Source organism: Lepidochelys kempii, chromosome 1 (assembly GCF_965140265.1).
Source record: "Lepidochelys kempii isolate rLepKem1 chromosome 1, rLepKem1.hap2, whole genome shotgun sequence".
Classification (NCBI taxonomy): Eukaryota; Metazoa; Chordata; order Testudines; family Cheloniidae; genus Lepidochelys; species Lepidochelys kempii.
Window position 1 is genome coordinate 159190842 of NC_133256.1, and position 21850 is coordinate 159212691.

The following is a 21850-nucleotide window of genomic DNA, read 5'->3' on the forward strand; positions in this document are numbered from 1 at the left end:
GAATTTGCATTATATTAGTCATTTATTGCTAAAATCTTAAATCTCTAGTATATTTTCATACATATATTCAGCAACATGGAGAAAAGGACTGCAAAGGGCAATGGTTTTTCCTTGTATTTCTGTGGGAAACATAAGCTGTTCAAAGAATTGGGCTCTCTCCAACTTTTGTACCTCCACCTATATCTTCCAGACATGGTACAGCAGTCAGTGGTCTACCAAGTCCTTAGCCACCACTCTGTAGTCACCATGGTGAATGCAAACATTATAAAAACCACCACTTTAAAATGTAACTGTTGGGCTTTTTAACCACCCCCACACCCAGGATTATATAGTCTAGACAGTTAAGAGTAGAGCTGAGTGAATAATTAATTTTTTTGGTTCGGTAGCCAAACCAAAAAAGCAGGAGGAAAAATCAGTTATTTTAGAATTTAAATTGCATTTTGATATTTCTCACGGCAAAAAAATTTGGGTTGAGCTAAAGGGTTCAAATGTCAGTTTGAAATGGCACTTTTTCGAAGAAAATGTGCCTTTGGAACAAAACGTCAAAACGGTTCGTTTTAAAAATGTCAAAACAAAATATTTCAGCATTTCAAAAAAAAAATCAGCCTTTTTTGTCCTGAATTCTTGAATATTTTTAGTGTTCCCAAAAATGTATATGTGGGGTAATTTACTATTCCCTCCCCCACCACCAAAAATTGCCCAGCTCTAATTAAGAGTTCTACTACATGGAAACAGAATGTACTGTGGTGGGAAGCTGGACATGTCAGTGGGGTTCACTGTTCCATAAGTATATCATCCATAAACATAAAAAGAAAAGGAGTACTTGTGGCACCTAAGAGACTAACCAATTTATTTGAGCATGAGCTTTCGTGAGCTACAGCTCACTTCATCAGATGCTTATGCTCAAATAAATTGGTTAGTCTCTAAGGTGCCACAAGTCCTCCTTTTCTTTTTGCGAATACAGATTAACACGGCTGCTACTCTGAAACCAATCCATAAACATATCATCCTCTAAGAATATCTCTGTACTATTGTATAAGATAATAACCCAAAGAAATACCCACCCATGCCTGAAAAACTATGAGGATATTGAAATGTTACCCTGAGATATCATTCCAAGAGTAGTAGCTGCATGAATGAACAATACAACAAGTCTGCGGCTTGCCAGGAGCTAGGATTCACGATGTGACAGAGAGACTGCCGAGACTCATCAAGCCCTCGGATCGCTACCCCTTCCTGCTTCTCCACGTGGGCACCAATGACACTGCCAAGAATGATACCGAGCAGATCACTGCAGACTACATGGCTTTGGGAAGAAGGATAAAGGAGTTTGAGGTGCAAGTGGTGTTCTTGTCCATCCTCCCTGTGGAAGGAAAAGGCCCAGGTAGAGACCATTGAATCGTGGAAGTCAACGAATGGCTACGCAGGTGGTGTCGGAGAGAAGGCTTTGGATTCTTTGACCATGGGATGGTGTTCCAAGAAGGAGGATTGCTAGGAAAAGGGGCTCCACCTAACGAAGAGAGTGAAGATCATCTTCGCAAGCAGGCTGGCTAACCTAGTGAGGAGGGCTTTAAACTAGGTTCACCGGGGGAAGGAGACCAAAGCCCTGAGTTAAGTGGGGACGTGCGATACCAGGAGGGGAGACGAGCAGGAGAGCGCAAGAGGGGAGGCTCCTGCCTCATACTAAGAAAGCAGTACAAACAGCAAGTTATCTTAAGTGCCTATACACAATTGCAAGAAGCCTGGGAAGCAAGCAGGGAGAACTGGAAGTCCTGGTACAGTCAAGGAATTATGATGTGATTGGAATAACAGAGACTTGGTGGGATAACTCACATGACTGAAGTACTGTCATGGATGGATATAAACTGTTCAGGAAGGACAGGCAGGGCAGAAAATGTGGGGGAGTTGCATTGTATGTAAGAGAGCAGCACGACTGCTTAGAGCTCCAGTATGAAACTGCAGAAAAACCTGAGAGTCTCTGGATTAAGTTTAGAAGTATGAGCAACAAGGGTGATGTCGTGGTGGGAGTCTGCTATAGACCACCGGACCAGGGGGATGAGGTGGAAGAGGCTTTCTTCTGGCACACTAACGAAAGTTACTAGATCGCAGGCCCTGGTTCTCATGGGAAACTTCAATCACCCTGATATCTGCTGGGAGAGCAATACAGCGGTGCACAGACAATCCAGGAAGTTTTTGGAAAATGTAGGGGACAATTTCCTGGTGCAAGTGCTGGAGGAACCAACTAGGGGCAGAGCTCTTCTTGACCTGCTGCTCACAAACAGGGAAGAATTAGTAGGGGAAGCAAAAGTGGATGGGAACCTGGGAGGCAGTGACCATGAGATAGTCAAGTTCAGGATCCTGACACAAGGAAGAAAGGAGAGCAGCAGAATATGGACCCTGGACTTCAGAAAAGCAGACTTTAACTCCCTCAGGGAACTGATGGGCAGGATCCCCTGGGAGAATAACATGAGGGGGAAAGGAGTCCAGGAGAGCTGGCTGTATTTTAAAGAATCCTTATTGAGATTACAGGGACAAACCATCCCAATGTGTAGAAAGAATAGTAAATATGGCAGGCGACCAGCTTGGCTTAACAGTGAAATCCTTGCTGATCTTAAAACACAAAAAAGAAGCTTACAAGAAGTGGAAGATTGGACAAATGACCAAGGATGAATATAAAAATATTGCTCAGGCATGCAGGAGTGAAATCAAGAAGGCCAATTCACACCTGGAGTTGCAGCTAGCAAGAGATGTTAAGAGTAACAAGAAGGGTTTCTTCAGATATGTTAGCAACAAGAAGAAAGTCAAGGAAAGGGTGGGCCCCTTACTGAATGAGGGAGGCAACCTAGTGACAGAGGATGTGGAAAAAGCTAATGTTTTCAATGCTTTTATTGCCTCTGTCTTTACAAACAAGGTCAGCTCCCAGACTACTGCACTGGGCAGTACAGTATGGGGAGGAGTTGACCAGCCCTCTGTGGAGAAAGAAGTGGTTTGGGTCTATTTAGAAAAGCTGGACGAGCACAAGTCCATGGGGCTGGATGTGCTGCATCTGAGAGTGCTAAAGGAGTTGGCAGATGTGATTGCAGAGCCATTGGCCATTATCTTTGAAAACTCATGGCGATGCGGGGAGGTCCCGGATGACTGAAAAAAGGCTAATGTAGTGCCCATCTTTAAAAAAGGGAAGAAGGAGGATCCTGGGAACTACAGGCCAGTCAGCCTCACCTCAGTCCCTGGAAAAATCATGGAGCAGGTCCTCAAGGAATCAATTCTGAAGCACTTAGAGGAGAGGAAAGTGATCAGGAACAGTAAGCATGGATTCACCACGGGCAAGTCATACCTGACTAATCTAATTGCCTTCTATGACAAGATAACTGGCTCTGTGGATGAGGGGAAAGCAGTGGACATGTTGTTCCTTGACTTTAGCAAAGCTTTTGACACAGTCTCCCACAGTATTCTTGCCAGCAAGTTAAAGAAGTATGGGCTGGATGAATGGACTATAAGGTGGATAGAAAGCTGGCTAGATTGTCGGGCTCAATGGGTAGTGATCAATGACTCTGTCATAAATATAAAGGGAAGGGTAACCACCTTTCTGTATACAGAACTATAAAATCCCTCCTGGCCAGAGGCAAAACCCTTTCATCTGTAAAGGGTTAAGAAGCTAAGATAACCTCGCTGGCACCTGACCAAAATGACCAATGAGGAGACAAGATACTTTCAAAGCTGGGGGTGGGGGGGGGAAACAAAGGGTCTGTCTGTCTGTGTGATGCTTTTGCTGAGAACAGATCAGGAATGCTCTTCAGAACTCCTGTAAAAAGTTAGTAAGCAATCTAGCTAGAAATGCATTAGAATGCTTTTGTTTAATGGCTGGCAAAATAGCTGTGCTGAATGGAATGTATATTCCTGTTTTTGTGTCTTTTTGTAACTTAAGGTTTTGCCTAGAGGGATTCTCTATGTTCTGAATCTGATTACCCTGTAAGGTATTTTCCATCCTGATTTTACAGAGGTGATTCTTTTACTTTTTCTTTAATTAAAATTCTTCTTTTAAGAACCTGATTGTTTTTTCATTGTTCTTAAGATCCAAGGGTTTGGGTCTGTATTCACCTATGCAAATTGGTGAGGATTTTTATCAAGCCATCCCCAGGAAAGGGGGTGTAGGGCTTGGTGGGATATTTTGGGGGGAAGACGTCTCCAAGTGGGCTCTTTCCCTGTTCTTTGTTTAGCATGCTTGGTGGTGGCAGCATAGGGTTCAAGGACAAGGCAAAGTTTGTACCTTGAGGAAGTTTTTAACCTAAGCTGGTAAGAATAAGCTTAGGGGGTCTTTCATGCAGGTCCCCAGATCTGTACCCTAGAGTTCAGAGTGGGGAAGGAACCTTGACAGGCTCCATGTCTAGTTGCCAGCCAGTATCAAGTGGAGTGCCCCAAGGGTTGGTCCTGGGGCCGGTTTTGTTCAATATCTTCATTAATGATCTGGAGGATGGCGTGGATTGCACTCTCAGCATGTTTGCAGATGACATTAAACAGGGAGGAGAGGTAGATACGCTGGAGGGTAGGGATAGGATACAGAGGGACCTAGACAAATTATAGGATTGGGCCAAAAGAAATCTGATGAGGTTCAACAAGGACAAGTGCAGAGTCCTGCACTTAGGACGGAAGAATCCCATGCACCACTACAGACTAGGGACCGAATGGCTAGGCAGCAGTTCTGCAGAAAAGGACCTAGTGATTACAGTGGACAACAAGCTGGATATGAGTCAACAGTGTGCCCTTGTTGCCAAGAAGGCCAATGGCATTTTGGGACATATAAGTAGGCGCATTGCCAGCAGATTGAGGGACGTGATCGTTCCCCTCTATTTGACATTGGTGAGGCCTCATCTGGAGTACTGTGTCCAGTTTTGAGCCCCACACTACAAGAAGAATGTGGAAAAATTGGAAAACGTACAGCGGAGGGCAACAAAAATGATTAGGGGACTCGAACACATGACTTATGAGGAGAGGCTGAGGGAACTGGGATTGTTTAGTCTGCAGAAGAGAAGAATGAGGGGGGATTTGATAGCTGCTTTCAACTACCTGAAAGGGGGTTCCAAAGAGGATGGATCTAGACTGTTCTCAGTGGTAGCAGATGACAGAACAAGGAGTAATGGTCTCAAGTTGCAGTGGGGGAGGTTTAGGTTGGATATTAGGAAAAACTTTTTCACTAGGAGGGTGGTGAAGCACTGGAATGTGTTACCTAGGGAGGTGGTGGAATCTCCTTCCTTAGAAGTTTTTAAGGTCAGGCTTGACAAAGCCCTGGCTGGGATGATTTAGTTGGGGATTGGTCCTGCTTTAAACAGGGGGTTAGACTAGTTGACCTCCTGAGGTCCCTTCCAACCCTGATATTCTATAATTCTATGAACATTTATTGCATGAATTAACTAAAAAAATACAGTAGTACCAACTGTAATTATTATTAAGTAACATGGGTAGCAAAATAGTAGTGATGGACGAGCCTTAAAACATTCAGAAGTGCGGTTGTATTCAGAGAATCATCCAAAGTTCCAAGAGTTAGCTAAACTATTATAATTTCTGCAAAACTGGATTGGAAATCTCACACCAACAGGCTCTGTTGTGATGTTTCTTGCATTTTCTGCTTTCAGTCAAACTGTAAATCACTGCAAGAACAGCCTTTCTTGTGGGATTCTGTTCCTCCATCTCCAGCCCTTGCAGGAATTTGGAAGTGAAAAGACACATGGAAGAATTTTTTTTAAACAATCAAAGTTTTTACAACTTCACAAATGCTCAGTTCACACATTCACTTAGATTTTTGGGCAAAGGTCCACCCCTACAACTACAACTGTGTTTGGAAGCCTCCAAACACCCTAGCATTCTGAGAGATCTGAACTTCCCTGAATAGGGTCAGGCACACATTGTGTTTTCCATAATATATTGGGTATTCTAAGACTTTAAATAGCACAGAGTAAAAAATACTCATTTCTTGGAAATTGGTGAGCCAACTCTATTATGCTTGCTTCATTATCACTGACATGTTTGACTCACTTGGCATTTGTTTTGTGTACACTGGGTCCTCTGGACTGTACCCAGAATTTTCATTACCACTGCTTCTCCTGGTCTTCATATTGCTATCGTTGGTTTTCTTAGTTGAAACTTTTCTGGAAATAAAAATTCCAATCATTAAAACCTACATGCTATTGGCATTCTTAGGCAGTATCCAACAGAGAGTGAGGCACAAATTCTCAAAGGTATTTCGGCACCTAATTCTCATTGATTTTCATGGAAGTTAGATATCTAAATACCTTTGAGGATCTGGGCCAAAGGACTTGCAGATGTGTCCAACTTCCAAAAGAGTAAAGAAAAATAATGTATAATCCTTGAAAGAATTTACCTACTGCATGCACAGTCTTGTATAAATTCTAACTAGGCTTTGCTTAAAAAGTTCGGATCAGATGCTTAATAACATTTGGGAAATTAAGATGATTAACATCTTAAGACTTCAAGTCTGTGACCCATTTCAAAATTTTTGTAAGAACTAAAGCACAACCCAATATTCTGACCTTGATTGTGTGATTTAACTACAGCCCTGCATTGGGAGCAATAAGGAGAGTATCCCTGGGGGCAGGGGGACTATGCAGTCTGCTCCTTCTGCCTCCCCACCATTGAGGAGGGTGCAACCTGCTTCCTGTGGTTCTGTGGGCCAGTTTGGTGAGGAGGCCAGGCTATGGCTCTGCCTCTGCCTCCCCACCCCCAGCTCCTCTTTGGGGTGAGGTGCACCAGGTCTTTTTGCAAGCTGTGCAAGGCAACAGGAGGCTTCTTGTGTGCATCCTCCCAAACACACCATGTAAGGCTCCATCACAATCTGACCTATGGCCCTGATCCTTCAAACATTTACACACATGCCTAACCTCAAGCAGGTGTCTCGTCCCACTGAAATCAATAGGACTACTCCTCCGTTAAGCACATATGTAAGCATTTGCAGGGTGGGGGCCTACATTTGTAGCCAGTGGGATATAGATAATATAATTCTATTTATCACTCTGTTGCGCTACAAGGGATTTTACTCGTCATTTGTTCCAAATAGCTCAAGTCTGGGGTCCTCCAGGGCATGCTGAAAGGTCCATCTCTTTGCCCCGGCTTTTGGGGAGAGACAAGCCAGCTAAGGGTAGGGGTGTGCGGAAGAAGGGCTGGGATTTGTAGCTGGAGAGGGATTTTTTTCTTTGTTCCCATTATTTGGGGAAATTGCTGCATTTATTTCTATACTTTTAACATAATGTACAAAGTGCCTAGAGTTTCAGACAGGGGCATTTTCAATGCTTCTATAGATCTAAATAAATAGATGTTAGGATCAGATGAGTAGACTGCAATGAGTTTTTTTAAACCCTATATGAAGCTAGTGTCGTTCCAATGCAGTATTTAGGGATAGAGAGCACTCATTTATAGATATAATTAGAAAACAAAAGTACCAGTCCTGCAAACACTTATGCTCATGTGTAACTTTAAACACATGAGTAGCCCCTTTGTCTTCATTGGGACCATTTACGTGAGTAAAGTTGCACATGTACTTAAAGTCTTTGCTTTGCTGAGTTCCTAAATTCAATATAAACCCTAAGGCCCTGAGCCAGCAAAGTACTTAAGCATGTGATTAAAGTTAATCATGTGAGTAGCCCCACTGAAGTCAACAGGACTTCTTGTGTTAGACTAGGGACTAAAAAACATGTAGCATTTTATGAAGCTCCAACTTCATTTACCATGGGTCACATTCAAGCTCCTTTTTATTTTAATAATAGGTGTACACAGAAAAGAGGCAACCAGACATAACTGTTATGCCCTGCCTTGCACTCCTTCAAAACCTGTGGAAAAAACACCCTGTGGGCCCTCTGTGGAAAGAGAGAGGCAGGCGTGTACCTGGATGAGGGCAATAGATTTGGACATTGTGTTTTAGCATGTACACTCCCTGAACTACTGACTTCATCTGTTGTGTAGATTCCCTCTTTAGAGAATCATAGGTATGGTTATACTGCAATTAAAAATCCCTGGCTGGTCTGTGCCAGCTGACTCGAGCTTGTAGGGCTCAGGCTAAGGGGCTTTTTAATTGCAGGGTAGACATTCAAGATCAGGTTGGTGCCTGGGCTCTAGGACCCTGTGATGTGCAAGGATCCCAGAGCTCAAGCTGCAGCCTGAGCCCAAATATCTTCCTGATGATTAAACAACCCCTTCACCCAAACCCCGTGTGCTCGAGTAAGCTGGCATGGGCCGGTGTCAAACTGCAGTGTAGACATACCAATAGGTTCAGCCCTAGCAGGATTAATCCATACAGTGAGTCTGGTCAGGACTCAGAATACGAGCCACAATGACAGATCCTTTTACAGCAGTTTTATTTGAATCAAAAATAAAAATTGACTTGGACCTGCATTTGGCCTCAGGTGCTTTATTGATTTAGTCCAACCAGTTTATCTAGCTGTACCTGATAAATTGGTTGAAACAATAATTACAAACAGAATAACAAAACACCTGGAAGATCATGATATGATAAGGACTACTCAGCATGGTTTCTTCACAGGAAAATCTTGTTTCACTAATCTCTCAGAATTCTTTGAATGGGTCAATAAAATAGTGGATAAAGGAGAACCAGATGACAAAATGTATTTATGCAGTGTTGTTGTAGCCGTGTTGGTAGATTTTCAAGAGGCTGTTGACCAGTTTTCACACAAGATGTTACTAAAGAAGTTAAGTATCATGGGGTGAAAGGCAAAGTATTGTCATTGATCAAAAATAGCTAGGAGACAGAAAGCAAAGTAGGATTAAATATCCCAGAAGCATATAATAACTATGGTTGGATTCACAGTGTACATCTAAAAAATTAAAAAGGATAACACAAAGTAACCCCATTGAAAAAGTTTTTCTGTTCACATTAATACTGACAAATAGGATCTTAATATTGATTAACAGGATCCTACCTTTTAAGGTGTTTCAACCTAATGCAGTAATGCAAAACCAATTAGGTTGCTTTGTATTCAGATGTGTCTGATACTCAATTTGGTTAAGTAGGAAGTGTTGACAGGTATCACTGGCAGCTTTTTCTGTAGTATAACTAATGATCCTTAAAAAAGCAGGGGACATCATCAAATTTGTCTGCCAATCAGTCTCATTTAATTTGCATCAATCCATCTCAGTTTCAACATTTCTTCTGTACCACAGAAATTCTAGCTCAGTTATACTCTGGGCAAATTGTAAATCTACTGTAATCTTGACTGAAGCTTGGAAGAGAGAGCTATTTTGGTGCACAGTGACCTCCTGTGGAATTTGTTGCAAATGCTGAGTGTTGAGGCTGAAGGAAATCTGGTGCAAAATTGGAATATCTAGAAGTATAGGATCAAATCTAAACCCATATTCAGTGAAGTACTTGAGCATATGCTTAATTTTTGGGTACCTGAGTATTCTCATCGGCTTTATTGGGACTGCTCACATGCTTATAAGTTAAGCACGTGCTTAGGTATTTGCTGAATCTGGAACTCAGTAACTAGATCATTTTGATCATTTTCAAAAGAAGTTTTATGGGGACATCAGTTACAGTTTTCAGTAATATGGTGTTGCTGATTCACTCCAATGCGTGTAACGGGCACGTTTCTGACTGGGGGTTACTTTTTTAAAGGTAGTGATTTATAACTTCCAATTATGTAGACTTGGTTGTATAATCATTTTGGGGAGAAAACTAAAAGTGGAATGAGATTTTGGGCTGTACTTCAAAAGCTACGTTTGCATTGTGAGCAAGGGGTATAATTCCCATATAACTCACACTAACTTGATGAGAACTGGCAGGAGTATAAATAATAGCATAGCCATAGCAGCATTGAGGTCTAGCTTAGCCGTGCCGAGTACATGCCCACGGGGATCGGGCAGGTTTGTACTCAACACAGCTAAGCTGCTGCGGCTGCCCATGCAACCCCAGTATGCTGCTAGAGCGAGTATGTGTACACAAGCAAGGAATCACACCCATAGCTTGCAGAGTAGCCTAAAAGGCTCAGCATAAAACTCGCATCCCAGAGGGAGGGACTGGGAAGCTTGATGCTGGTGGCTTTGAGCCACCTTTGCTTCCTTAGGGTTCTGGACTGCTGAGGGGAGCCAGTGAGGCCCCAGAATAATTTAGAAGGGCTGCCTGTGGGTGACAGCACTGCCCGGAATTCCCACAGTGCTAGAGGCTGTGGCCCTCCCCCACCTCTCCTGGCACATCCCTTATGCCTAGGCTTGCGATGGGGGCCTCATAGGGCAGTGTAAGCTGCCTTCCACAGTTCTGTCCTGGCCAGATCTGGGGCGCTAATGGCTCTTTTGTGGTGCTGCAGAAACATACAAGGGGCATACCAGAGGAGGAAATCCATGGTATTCAACTTACCTCAACTCCTTTTGATAGGTGGACTCTGAAAGGAAGGAAGAAATGGTTTTAAAATACAGTGAAATAAAATAAGGCTTGCTACTGAGGTTCTCTCACTTTCTCACAGTTCAGACTGTATTTTAATACAGAAATTATTTCATAGCTGCCCTCCCCTCCCGTCTGCAGTCACATAACATCCTGGTGTACTTGCTTACATGGAAAATTAATACTAGGAAAGAATTTACTGAATGCATTTGTAGCTGGTGTGTACATTGGATAGCTGTACAAATCTAGGTGTAGATGTACAGTGACTGTCAATGAGATTTGTGTTCTACTTCATTTACTCACTTTTGAAAATCTTACCCTTCCTCTTTACTATTGACAGAAATACTAACGAGCCACCAATTCCACTGGAAACAAGTTACATCAGAAGAAGTCAGCAGGCAACTATCTGTAGTATCTACAAGCCACTGGTTATCAGAATCACCTTTCTTCCCTGAACAATCCTTACCAAACCATGCACTATGCTTTAACTTGCTGTAGGATTCTCTGCTTCTTGAAGTCTTTAAACTACGATTTGAGGACTTCAATAGCACAGATATAGGTGTGAGGTTTTTTTTTTTTTGTAGGAGTGGTGGGTGAAATTCTGTGGCCTGCGTTGTGCAGGAGGTCAGACTAGATGATCATAATGGTCCCTCCTGACCTAAATATCTATGAATCTATGAAACTGAAATAGTAATAGATTAAATCTATTTTGAGGTTTAAAAAAAGCATAGCCAGTAGCAAAAATCCTCTTACCTTTGTTTTTTAGGCGGCAGTATATTATTATAAAAATAATAATGATCAGAAGAAGAAAACCAATTGACAATGTGACTGCAAGTATAATAGTCCGTGTCCGTGTGCTGTCTTCTTGGTTACCATTTTCTATTAAATGAAATGAAGTATCATTACACTAGCAGAGCTGCGACCTTTCTTTTTCTGAAGAGCGTGACCAACTTTCTGGAAACATTATTAAATTACTTGTTGATTATTTAAAACAAGAGATGGATTGTGTTTCTCATTTGTGTTGAAAATGGCTTTCCCCTATATTGATGATACCCAGTACCACAAAATGCCTTGATCACGATAATTCTTTGTTACAATTATTCTACTTTATCTGCTAGTTGTATTTCTGACAAACCTAGGCTGCTAATTTTCTTCATTCTTCACATTTAAACTTGTTTTGTAGACATTTCGAGCCCAATCTAAACCCCACTGAAAGCAAATGGGAGTCTTTCCATTGGCTTCAGGAGGCTTCAACTCACTGTGCATAATTCAAAAAGCCCTCAGTTGTCCATGGTAAAGGACAAGCATGTTAACAACACATCTACTGAGTTTGAGATTGCTAACCGTAACACGTTCCTGCATCCTGGACTATAACATAATTTTGCATAGTGATATACACTATGCATTTATGGTGTTTTCACATAACTAGGATTTGATTTTTTTTTAACCTATAATGCTAAATTGGGTGATTTCAAAATCATTCAGTGTATCCCTGTTTCTGGTTGCCACAAACAAAAGGTGCTCACCATATATCCCCCCAAATAATCAACATTAAATTGATAGCTTTTACCCTTTAACTAGTTGTCAACATACAATAGACGCTTCTTCTGATGGTAATACGGCCCTGTCCATCAGGCTCATCCAATATCTATGGTGCTCTTTAACCTAATTGGAACCAATCTTTGATCTTCCTAACTGCAGAGAGTAACCTCAGCCCAAAAGCTAAGGCAGGTTCCAAAAGCAGTCCAAAATATAGCCCTGGTAGCTATATTAAAAACAAACTTCAAATCCAACCGAAAAGCACAAGGTTTGTACAGACTTGACAATACTGCCTCTGTTGCACTGGATTTGTGTGTGTCAGGTACTTTTTAGTGTTCCTAATTAAAGATGGGCCTGAATGGCAAAATTTGGATACAGATTTCAGACTCACCAAAGTTTGCAGATATTCTTCTGGGGTTTCGGATTGGCCCATTATAGCATAATAGCCCAGATGCAAAATTTGGACTTGAATTTGGATTCTGAACACTCCAAAGATTGGATGGTTCAGAAATTATTTAATTTAGTCTCCTCTCTAATCCTAATGAACTATCAGCATGTAAATTAATCATGCAAATTAACCCAATTGAGGGGCTGCTCCTGCACCTACTTATAATCTACTACCCAAAATATTCCTGGATTCCAACTTTAACACATATCTTTACCCATCTAGAGCACTTCAAGGATGTATTGTCTCCATGTCAATGGTCGTTATTAATGATCTCTAAGAGGATATTTTGCCCTTGGGTGCGTGAACATTAATTCCGTTGCGAGTAATGGAAACCCTGTGTATAAATGCAAAGGCAGATATCAGCCCCCATTTTAAATGCTCTTTATAGGTTCTTCATCCGCCATCCTCCTCCTCCAGCCACACGTGACCCACCTAATTCCCCCCAATATTTTCTGTTCATGTCATTCCCGACACACCTCAAACACCAGATTTTCTTCCCCCTTCATCCCAGGTTTTTTGAGCAACCAATCCTTCTCTCTCCTTCTGTGCTCAATCTCTGGAACACCTGCCTTCTCTGAGCACCTTCCTGAATCCTGTCTGCCTTCAAATCTCATCACAACCAGATTCATCCCTCGCTCTTATGTAGGGCTCTCAATGCACTCTCTGAGAAAACTAACCACCCAGATCCTGCTACCAGTTAAATAAGTGGCAAAAACCATTTTACATTAAGGGAAGCAGAATCAAGCCCTTAATTTTCCATGTCTCTGTCTTCAATCATTCTTCCTAAGACTGGCCTTGTACAGCTTTTGTTCTGCCTCGCCATAACTACTGAAGTTACCAGTATATTATGATCTGCAGCCTTGTAGTTAATATGTATAAATCAATTATGAAGTATTTTGTGATTTTTTTGCATGGAAGAAATAAATCTACAGCATAAATCTGCATTTTATTTTATGTTATTTTATTTTGTGCCATACAAAATGCTATGGGAATTTTAAGGTAATTAAAATATGAAATGAATGTTAATCTTGCCTGTGTGTTTAATTATGTTTTTAATAAGTTATTGCTACCAAATATCAGTTATTTTGAGTACTCTTATTTTTAGTTCTTGTTTTTCTATTTAGCTTCTTGTAATACATTTCTCAGTTAACTTTAATACAGATTTGTGATAAGATACATGCAGAAAATAATTTGTTGTGCTAAGTCATATCAAGGTTAGATACAAGCAGTATATAGATTAATAGAGCTGTGTTAGTCAATATTTTTTTAATGAGTCCTAGAAACAGATCTCCATATGTGATAGCCTAAGATTTCTGTTTGTCAGCTGCAACGTTATGCTTTGGCAAACGCTACACTCTCATTAGTTTCACATTTCTTGGTACATACAGCAACTAAGGTTTGAGGAATAGTTCTTACAACAGCTTCATTTGTTCTTGTGATTTTCATTTAACCAGCCTTTCAGCCTTCATGGCCTATTCATTTGCCAAAGTAAGATAGCTGCTCAGGTCAAATTCAGGAATACCTGTAGTCTGCTTTCCAGGCAGCACAGAGCAGAAAGAGAGAGCAAGGGAAGGTTTTTGTTCAGTGCCTGCCCTTGAGCTTTGACATAGATGGATCGCTAAGACTTGCCAGCATTGGAATGTAGAAGCAGGAAGATGCCAATGGCACTGCTCCTGTGCTCTGCATCAGCTCTTCTCCCATGTACTTGTCACTCAAAATGATCACTCTGTTCAGGAGGACTGTTTTTAACACTTGTAATTCCCAAGAATTATGTTGATTTAAAAGCAGAGGACTCTAATTATCATTAGAAATTCAACATTAATTGATAGGAAAAGCTAAGCACAAGAAACCTGCACTGCATAATAATCATATACTTGGAGTTCTAAAAATGTCCTTACTTCTTTCCCCTTACTTTATCCATACTCTATAATCTCAGGTTAATATAAATCTAATAAGTCTCCTGTCAGTATATTCTCTAATAGCATCTTTCACATTAATTCTAAGTTATTTCCATACTGTGGGAACTTCTTCAGTATGCATACTTTCACCAGTCTTGTTCACTGTCATTCTGTTGAGATCGAGGACTACAAAAAGCCTGCACATTGATGTTAAGAAACTTTACATACTTGAAACAAGTCTTGTAAGCAAAGTGCCCAGGATAATTTCAGATATTTCAATAAACCCCCCCAAAAGTGCATTGCTTAAGGAGTCATCTTCCTTCTTTTTTTTTTTTACCTGAATCCTCTGTTTAAGATGAGATTTGTGTGGAATTTTCACTGCAGTGGAGCATAGCCATCTTTCAGGATTGAAAGGGAACTAGCAATGGAAAGGTACTTCCTACTGTGTATCACTAGAATCCATTACAAGAGATCTTCTATATAATCTAGCGGAGAGGGAAACGAGATCGTTGTGTGCAAAACACAGCAGATTTTCTTTTTATAAAACGGATGAGAACAGACTGACTGTGGTATTCTTGAAGAAGCAGGGAGTCTTAGGTTTCACTAAAAAGCTGTTACGCCAACAATGTAATGGATGAGACTGCATCCAGTGTCTGGCTCGGAGAACTCTCTTTATGAGTATGTCTACCCAGCAGTGGTGTAAATCCCAGTGGGGGTAGATGTCCATGCACTTGCTCTGCTCGTGCTAGTGCAATAAAAATAGCAGTGTGCCCATGGTGGCACACGCAGCTGCTTGGGCTAGCCACCCGAGTACAATCCCCCCTGATCCCTTGGATACTCAAGCGACAAGCCCAAGGCACTTCCCATGTTGCCTGGCCCACATTGCTATTTTTAGGTGCTAGTTTGAGCAAAACTAGTGCATGTTTGTCTACCCACGCTGCAAATTAGACCTCCCAGCTACTGTGAAGACATACCCTCTGTCTGTGTCTAGCCTAGCCTACTTCCTACTAGTTACCTGGGGTGTCTGTAAGATGGCACTGTACCACATTGTCCCTCATAGTTCAGGATGTTGTGGAGACCATGAATGTGCCTGTAAGGAACTGGACTAGCTGGTGCTGGTATGGCTTAACACTTCCACATAAATCAGTGTGAAAAATAAACAGCCACAGACTTCCCATCTCAACGGCTGTCGTTATCATCTGCTTTTCCCAGTTTGGCAGTTTAATGAATCTCTTCCCTGTTTGATCTTCCTGCTTGCCCCAGGGACTGCAGCCCCATAAGAACTATAGTAGTTTGCTAAATTGCGCATGAGGAAGCCCTCACCTTAGTCTCTGTAATGTCTACACTACCACTTACGTTGGCAAAAGTTATGTCGCTCATGGGTGCGAAAAAACACCACCCTGAGCAGCATAATTTTTGCCAGCATAAGTGGCGGTGTGCACAGCGCTATGTCAGTGGGAGAGCTTCTCCTGCCGACATAGCTACTGCCACTCGTTAGGAGTGGTTTAATTATGTCGACAGAAGATATGCCGTCGGCATAGAGTGGCTACACAAGAGATCTTACAGCGCCGCAGCTGCATCGGTACAGCTGTGCCAGTGTAAGGCCTCTAGTACAGACATAGCTTAACTGACAGATTAGTTAAGTCTCTGTTGGCCAGGCCCAATGTAACATTATGTGATGCCTGGCCTCAGGCATTAAATAAAACATTAGGAAGTTCAACTAACAAGCTTTACGTTGGCCATCTCTCCATTTTCAGTGGTTACAAGTGAAATAAAGGATCAAATGACGTCATCTGGAATTTTCTGTGCAATTCTGATTTTCCATGTTTCAGAAAGAGGAAATCAAACTGGAACAGGTGCAGAGAAGAGCTACTAGGATGATCTGAGGAATGGAAGGCCTTTCTTATGAGACTCAAAGAGCTTGGCTTGTTTAGTCTAACGAATAGAAGGCTGAAGGGAGATATGATTGCTCTGTATAAATACATCAGAGGGATAAATAACAGGGAGGGAGAGGAGTTATTTAAGTTAAGCATCAAGGTGGACCCCAGAACAAATACATATAAACTGGCCATCAACAAGCTTAGGCTTGAAATTAGGCGAAGGTTTCTAACCAGCAGAGGAGTGAAATTCTGGAGCAGCCTCCCAAGGGGAGCAGTGGGGGCAAAAAGCTTAACTGGCTTCAAGATGGAGCTTGATAAATTTATGGAGGGGATGGTATGACAGGACTCCCTGCAATGGCATGTGGCCCATCGGTGACTGCCTATAGCGAAAATCCCCAATGGCTGGAGATGGGACACTAGATGGGGAGGGCTCTGAGTTACTACAATGAACTCTTTCCCAGGTGTCTGCCTGGTGGGTCTAGCCCACATGCTCAGGGTCTAACTGATTATCATATTTGGGGTCAGGAAGGAATTTTCCCCCGGGTCAAATTGGCAGAGACCATGGGGGTTTTCACCTTCTTCTACAGCATGGGGCATGGTGGTCACTTGAAGGTTTAAACTAGTGTAAATGGTGAATTCTCTGTAACTGGAAGTCTTTAAACCATGATGTGAGGACATCAGTAACTCAGCCAGAGATCAGGGGTCTATTACACAAGTGAGTGGGTGAGGTTCTGTGGCCTGCAACATGCAGGAAGTCAGACTAGATGATCACGATAGTCCCTTCTGACTTTAGTATGAGTATCTGAGTAAGAATATATATTACAATTTTAAACCTAATCCGTGTCCCATAAATGACTTGCCACAAGATGTCAGAACATGTTAGTATTAGAGCTGAGTGAATCTAATATTTATTTAATTTTCTTTCTTGGTATAGGAATTAGATACAGTGCTCCTGTCAGATATTTCTAAATTATTATCTGCAAAAACATTAGAGTTTTCAGTTGCCTAAGTAGCCCCTGGAATCACGCTTAAAGTTGCAGGGCCCCCCAAATCTGAAATGGCACCCCTGTGGACAGGCACAGAGTTTGCCCACCCCCAGCACGTGCGGTCCCATTGGCCTGATCAGAGCCGCCCCTCCAAATATAGACGTGAAACTATGCCTATGCTGAGAAATCTTGAGTATCTGTTACTGCATAATCATTTTCCCAAAGAGGAATGCATGATGGTCCTATATGATCACCAATTATGTACTAATTGTGTCTGTGACATCTGTTTTTCTCCTCTTCTAATGTACAGCATGTAACTATGGAAACTGTGGGCAGATGCCTCAATAGCTCTAGAATGAGTAGGCTGGGGAGTTTAATCATTTTATTAAGTCCTCAGGACAGATCTCTTGTTTAGTCAGTAATTAGAAGCAATTTAACTTAGAGGAAGCCTTATTAAACCTAGTAAAATGGCCTTTTTCAATTGCATTACAAAGTAGATGGTCCTGAGAAATTTGCTAACAATGGCTCACACTTAAAGTAAAAGGCCCAGCCAGTCTGCCTATCTATCTATCTATCTAGGTTTTTATACCACACCCATCACTGTAGTATCTGAATGCCTTTTATACACCATGCCAGTGCCACCCATTTCAGAACACAGAATGGGTCACATGTCACGTAACACTCCGAGGGGTGCCAACTCAGCCAAAGAGCTGTCAGTTTGATGTCACAAGCTCAGCTCCTTTTTTCCACACTCACCCAATCACTAAAAGAAACATGGATTTAAGGACCTCCTCTGCCTACGGGAAACTCTGGGTGGCACAGAGTCACCATAAGGGCTTCTACACCACCCCTCCCGCTCCCACCATAGGAGGTGTGACAAAAGTGTCTCTGTGCCCCAGTAATCTCACCTTTTGTAACAGTCCCTAGAGACCATGAGCAGCTGGTGTTAATTTCAGCAGCCCTGAAACGACTCTTCTTTGCAGCACTGGGGACAAACGGCCAGATAATTCCCAAGATTGAGGGGCCAAAAAGGGCATTTTCATGCCTCCTCCCTCTGCTTCACCAAGCGCTGCTTAGCCCCAGTTGAGGATCTAGTCCTGTTTGTTCTTATTGTGCTAGCGCTTGGAAAAGAAAACCATCCATCACTACCTCAAAAACAGGTAGTGCTATTCAGGCAGCACAATGCAGGTGGCAGCTCAGCTTACCCAGCTGGTTGGTGATTCCTCTGGCATCGGGGGTCATATTAAGCTATGGGATTAATTTCCACAGGTTGTTGGTGAGGCCAAGAATTAGGCAATATGTCTGGATGCTGGCCACTATCTGGGACTTGACGCTGGATGAGATGGGCCGCTGGGCTGATCGAGCATGGCAATTCCTGAGTTGGAGTGAAGCTTGGTAAAGTGCATGAGGCTGGAATGCCACTGTGCTAGAGTCATCCCTGGCTGATGGAACAGCCAGGACCCCCAAGGTGGAAACACGGTGGGGACCAAGCACAGTACGGCTCTGAGGCTATAACTACAATGGCAGAACAGCTCAATGCCTGCCGTGTAACCTTGTGCGGAGCATTGTGTTGTGCACAAGTGTTTACTTTGGGTTGTGTGTAGGGGTGAAATCCTACCTCTGTTGAAGTCAGTGGCAAAACTTTCAGAGTTTAGTATTTCACATTAGGATTTAGTCATGAGCAAACAAGACATAGCATACGATGTTTATGCGACTGGATTTCACATTAGGATTTAGTCATGAGCAAACAAGACATAGCATACGATGTTTATGCGACTGGATTTCACATTAGGATTTAGTCATGAGCAAACAAGACATAGCATACGATGTTTATGCGACTGACAGATAGAAATCTATTGTTATTTCATGGCCGGAATCAATTTTTTTCAATGCCTAAATTCATGTGGTGAGATCTTGCAAAAGGCAGAAAATCCAATTTTGTATGCAATGAAGCCCTTAATAAGCATTAGGGAGAGTTCTGTTTCCCTTGTGCTGTTCCAAATAAAGAGAATTTAGTGATGCTCAGGACTCGTGCTGGGGCGCAGCACAGGAGTGAATTTAACACTATGTGATGTCTGTATTGTTTACTAGAGTTTGAGTCTGTTACATTTGCAGGTGTCATGTTGCTTAAACTGGAATAAAAGATTTTCAAAATAAAAGGCATAGTATAGAGAACGTTCACTTACCTGCAAGAGAATCCTGCACAATAAGAGTTACAGTTGCATTCTGGGGCTTAGGGAGTGCCTCTATATAAGCTAAGCATGTCAGTGTCTCATTGGCCATTGGAGTCAAAGTTAAGGTGCTCCCTTCATTGTGAAGATCATTAGATCCTTGACTGTGGTTAGTAACATACCTGGACTTATCTACAAAAGAGTCGTTTATCATCCAGGTCATGTTTGGAGCTGGAGCCCATCCTAAGGCTTCACAAACAATGTCAATTGTTTCATTCTTTCTTACTGTAGAGTTGTGATCTTTGATGAGCAAAGATCCATTAACTGTGGGGGGAAAAGATGATTTGTTCCTTCAGAATATTTAACTGCAATGGTGTCTTATTGCCCGTTTTAAATCATCTTTGGCTACCAAAAATCCTATTTTGAAATTTTCAAGTTAAAAAAATAATTAAAATAAAATAGAAAACCTAAAACATAGAGATGTTGTTTACATGAGATAAACGTGGAAGCCACTGCAGCTTCTCAGCCATGTTATAGTCCATTTCGGCTTCACAACTAGACTTTATTTTCCACCATCTGTCCAATGAAAACTTTGGAAGTGTCATGCTTTGGCCATACTGAAATATCTCCTGCACCAGCTAAAGGACCATGTGTCATCAGGATTTTATTTCTCTGTTACCTCTTAGAGATGTTCTTCAGGTTTATCAAGGAAAGTTTATAGAAAGGTGATGCCCGAGGCATCAGCCTTCTTCTTTTTTGGACAAATGAATAGTAGATGGAAGGAAGATTCCACTTTATTGGATGCACTTCCTTAATAATGATGCTTGAGGAAGCTACAGAGAGGATGTCTGATATACATGAAAGGTTTACTGGATCCTGGAAGCTGTAGTGTACAGCAGCAGTCACATCCCATGATATCACCTTGTGACTCAGAGGCTAAATTTTTGCACTACATTAAACCCCAACACAAACTGGGTGGAGGCTGTCTATTACTAGGTCGGACAGTAGGAAGGAACTCTCCATTAAATACAAAAGTGTTATGTACAAAAATGAGAAAAAAAATCCATAAAGACTCTGGCGAAAAGAGATTGTTTTTGACTGATGGCTGGCAGCACTGATACAGGCTTCTGGCATTTTCACACAACTCAGAACAGAGTAAGAGCTGCTACAGAAAAAAGTGAGCACAACTGAAAGTCTTTTGCAGTGGCAGCCTCAGTCTACCTTGGAATGCCAATCTGTACATGAAATTACTGATCCAGCTTTCCAGATGAGAAACATAGCAGACTTTGGGCATTCACTGAAAGTTGGTACACATACAGTCTGGTAATTTTGGCATTGTGACATTGGATTTCTGTTAAGTACAAATTAATAAAAACTCTGTGACAAAAATGAAAAGGCATACAGACCTTGCACAGAAAGAAAGGCATAGCTGTTGGGGCTACTAAGTTGGAGGCTGCATTCTATTTGACCAGAATCGTCCAGCTGGACGTTGTGGATGATCAGCTCTGAGGTAAAAGTCTCACCGCTGGTATAATTTTGCTGAGTGAAGCGATTCATTGTTACAACAGCCCCTCCAAGGGAAGTTGTCGTGAGAACAGCATTCCCGTTTAAAAGCCAGATGATAACTTTCCATCCTTGTGACACAGTACAGTTAAACCGGGCCTCTGAACCGGCTAGGACGGTTGCATTAGCAGGGCCATTAACAATAGAATAACCAAAGCCAAAACCTGGAAAGAAAAAAACAAGAATTGTAAATATACCAGCACCAATGTCAATGAGGTGCCTTTGGCGTACCTTGCATATTCAACAAGATAAGACTACAAAACAAAAATACTTGGCTCTGAGTAACAGCACTTTGTCATGTGAATATTTTGTGTATTTGATGTCTGAAGAACATATCAGAAAAGGCCACTGAGTCCTCTAATCTGGCAACACATCTCTAATGATGAGTTTTACCAGATGCTTTCAGCGAAAGCTTAAAATCCCCACTATCATTAAAACAGGTTTCAGAGTAGCAGCCATGTTAGTCTGTATTCACAAAAAGAAAAGGAGTACTTATGGCACCTTAGAGACTAACCAATTTATTTGAGCGTAAGCTTTCGTGAGCTACAGCTCACTTCATCGGATGCATTCAGTGGAAAATACAGTGAGGAGATTTATATTCCTCACTGTATATAAATCTATATACAGGTATATAAATCTCCTCACTGTATTTTCCACTGAATGCACCCGATGAAGTGAGCTGTAGCTCACAAAAGCTTATGCTCAAAATAAATTGGTTAGTCTCTAAGGTGCCACAAGTACTCCTTTTATTATCATTAAGAATTCCCAGTAAAAAAATCTATGTTAAAATGGAGTTAAGGATGAGGAAGGTTGATTTTATATCAGTAGTGTTAAGGTCAAATACATTGCAAGGTTATTGTATTATCCCCAAACCAAGTGTTATAAACCCAGGAAATACACAATTAGAGTTAAACTTAAAAGAAACCTAAACAAGTTACCATATGGGAATGCATAGTTAGGGCA

The 21850-nt window shown here is 41.7% G+C and overlaps 1 protein-coding gene across 5 annotated transcripts in view; it reads right to left on the reverse strand.

Moving 5' to 3' along the window:
* Nucleotides 1–21850, reverse strand: part of IGSF5 (immunoglobulin superfamily member 5) — a 103276-nt gene that overhangs the window by 14569 nt on the left and 66857 nt on the right. For 4 of the 5 annotated variants that reach the window (XM_073360414.1, XM_073360379.1, XM_073360389.1 and 1 more), the window contains 5 exons: nucleotides 20731–21051; nucleotides 19340–19648; nucleotides 11156–11281; nucleotides 10379–10403; nucleotides 6031–6143 (listed from right to left, as the gene is read on the reverse strand). In XM_073360414.1, coding sequence (XP_073216515.1) covers nucleotides 6031–6143; nucleotides 10379–10403; nucleotides 11156–11281; nucleotides 19340–19648; nucleotides 20731–21051 — 894 coding nt within the window. The remainder of the gene's footprint in view (nucleotides 1–6030; nucleotides 6144–10378; nucleotides 10404–11155; nucleotides 11282–19339; nucleotides 19649–20730; nucleotides 21052–21850) is intronic. The other variant, XM_073360407.1, reaches the window with a different exon arrangement.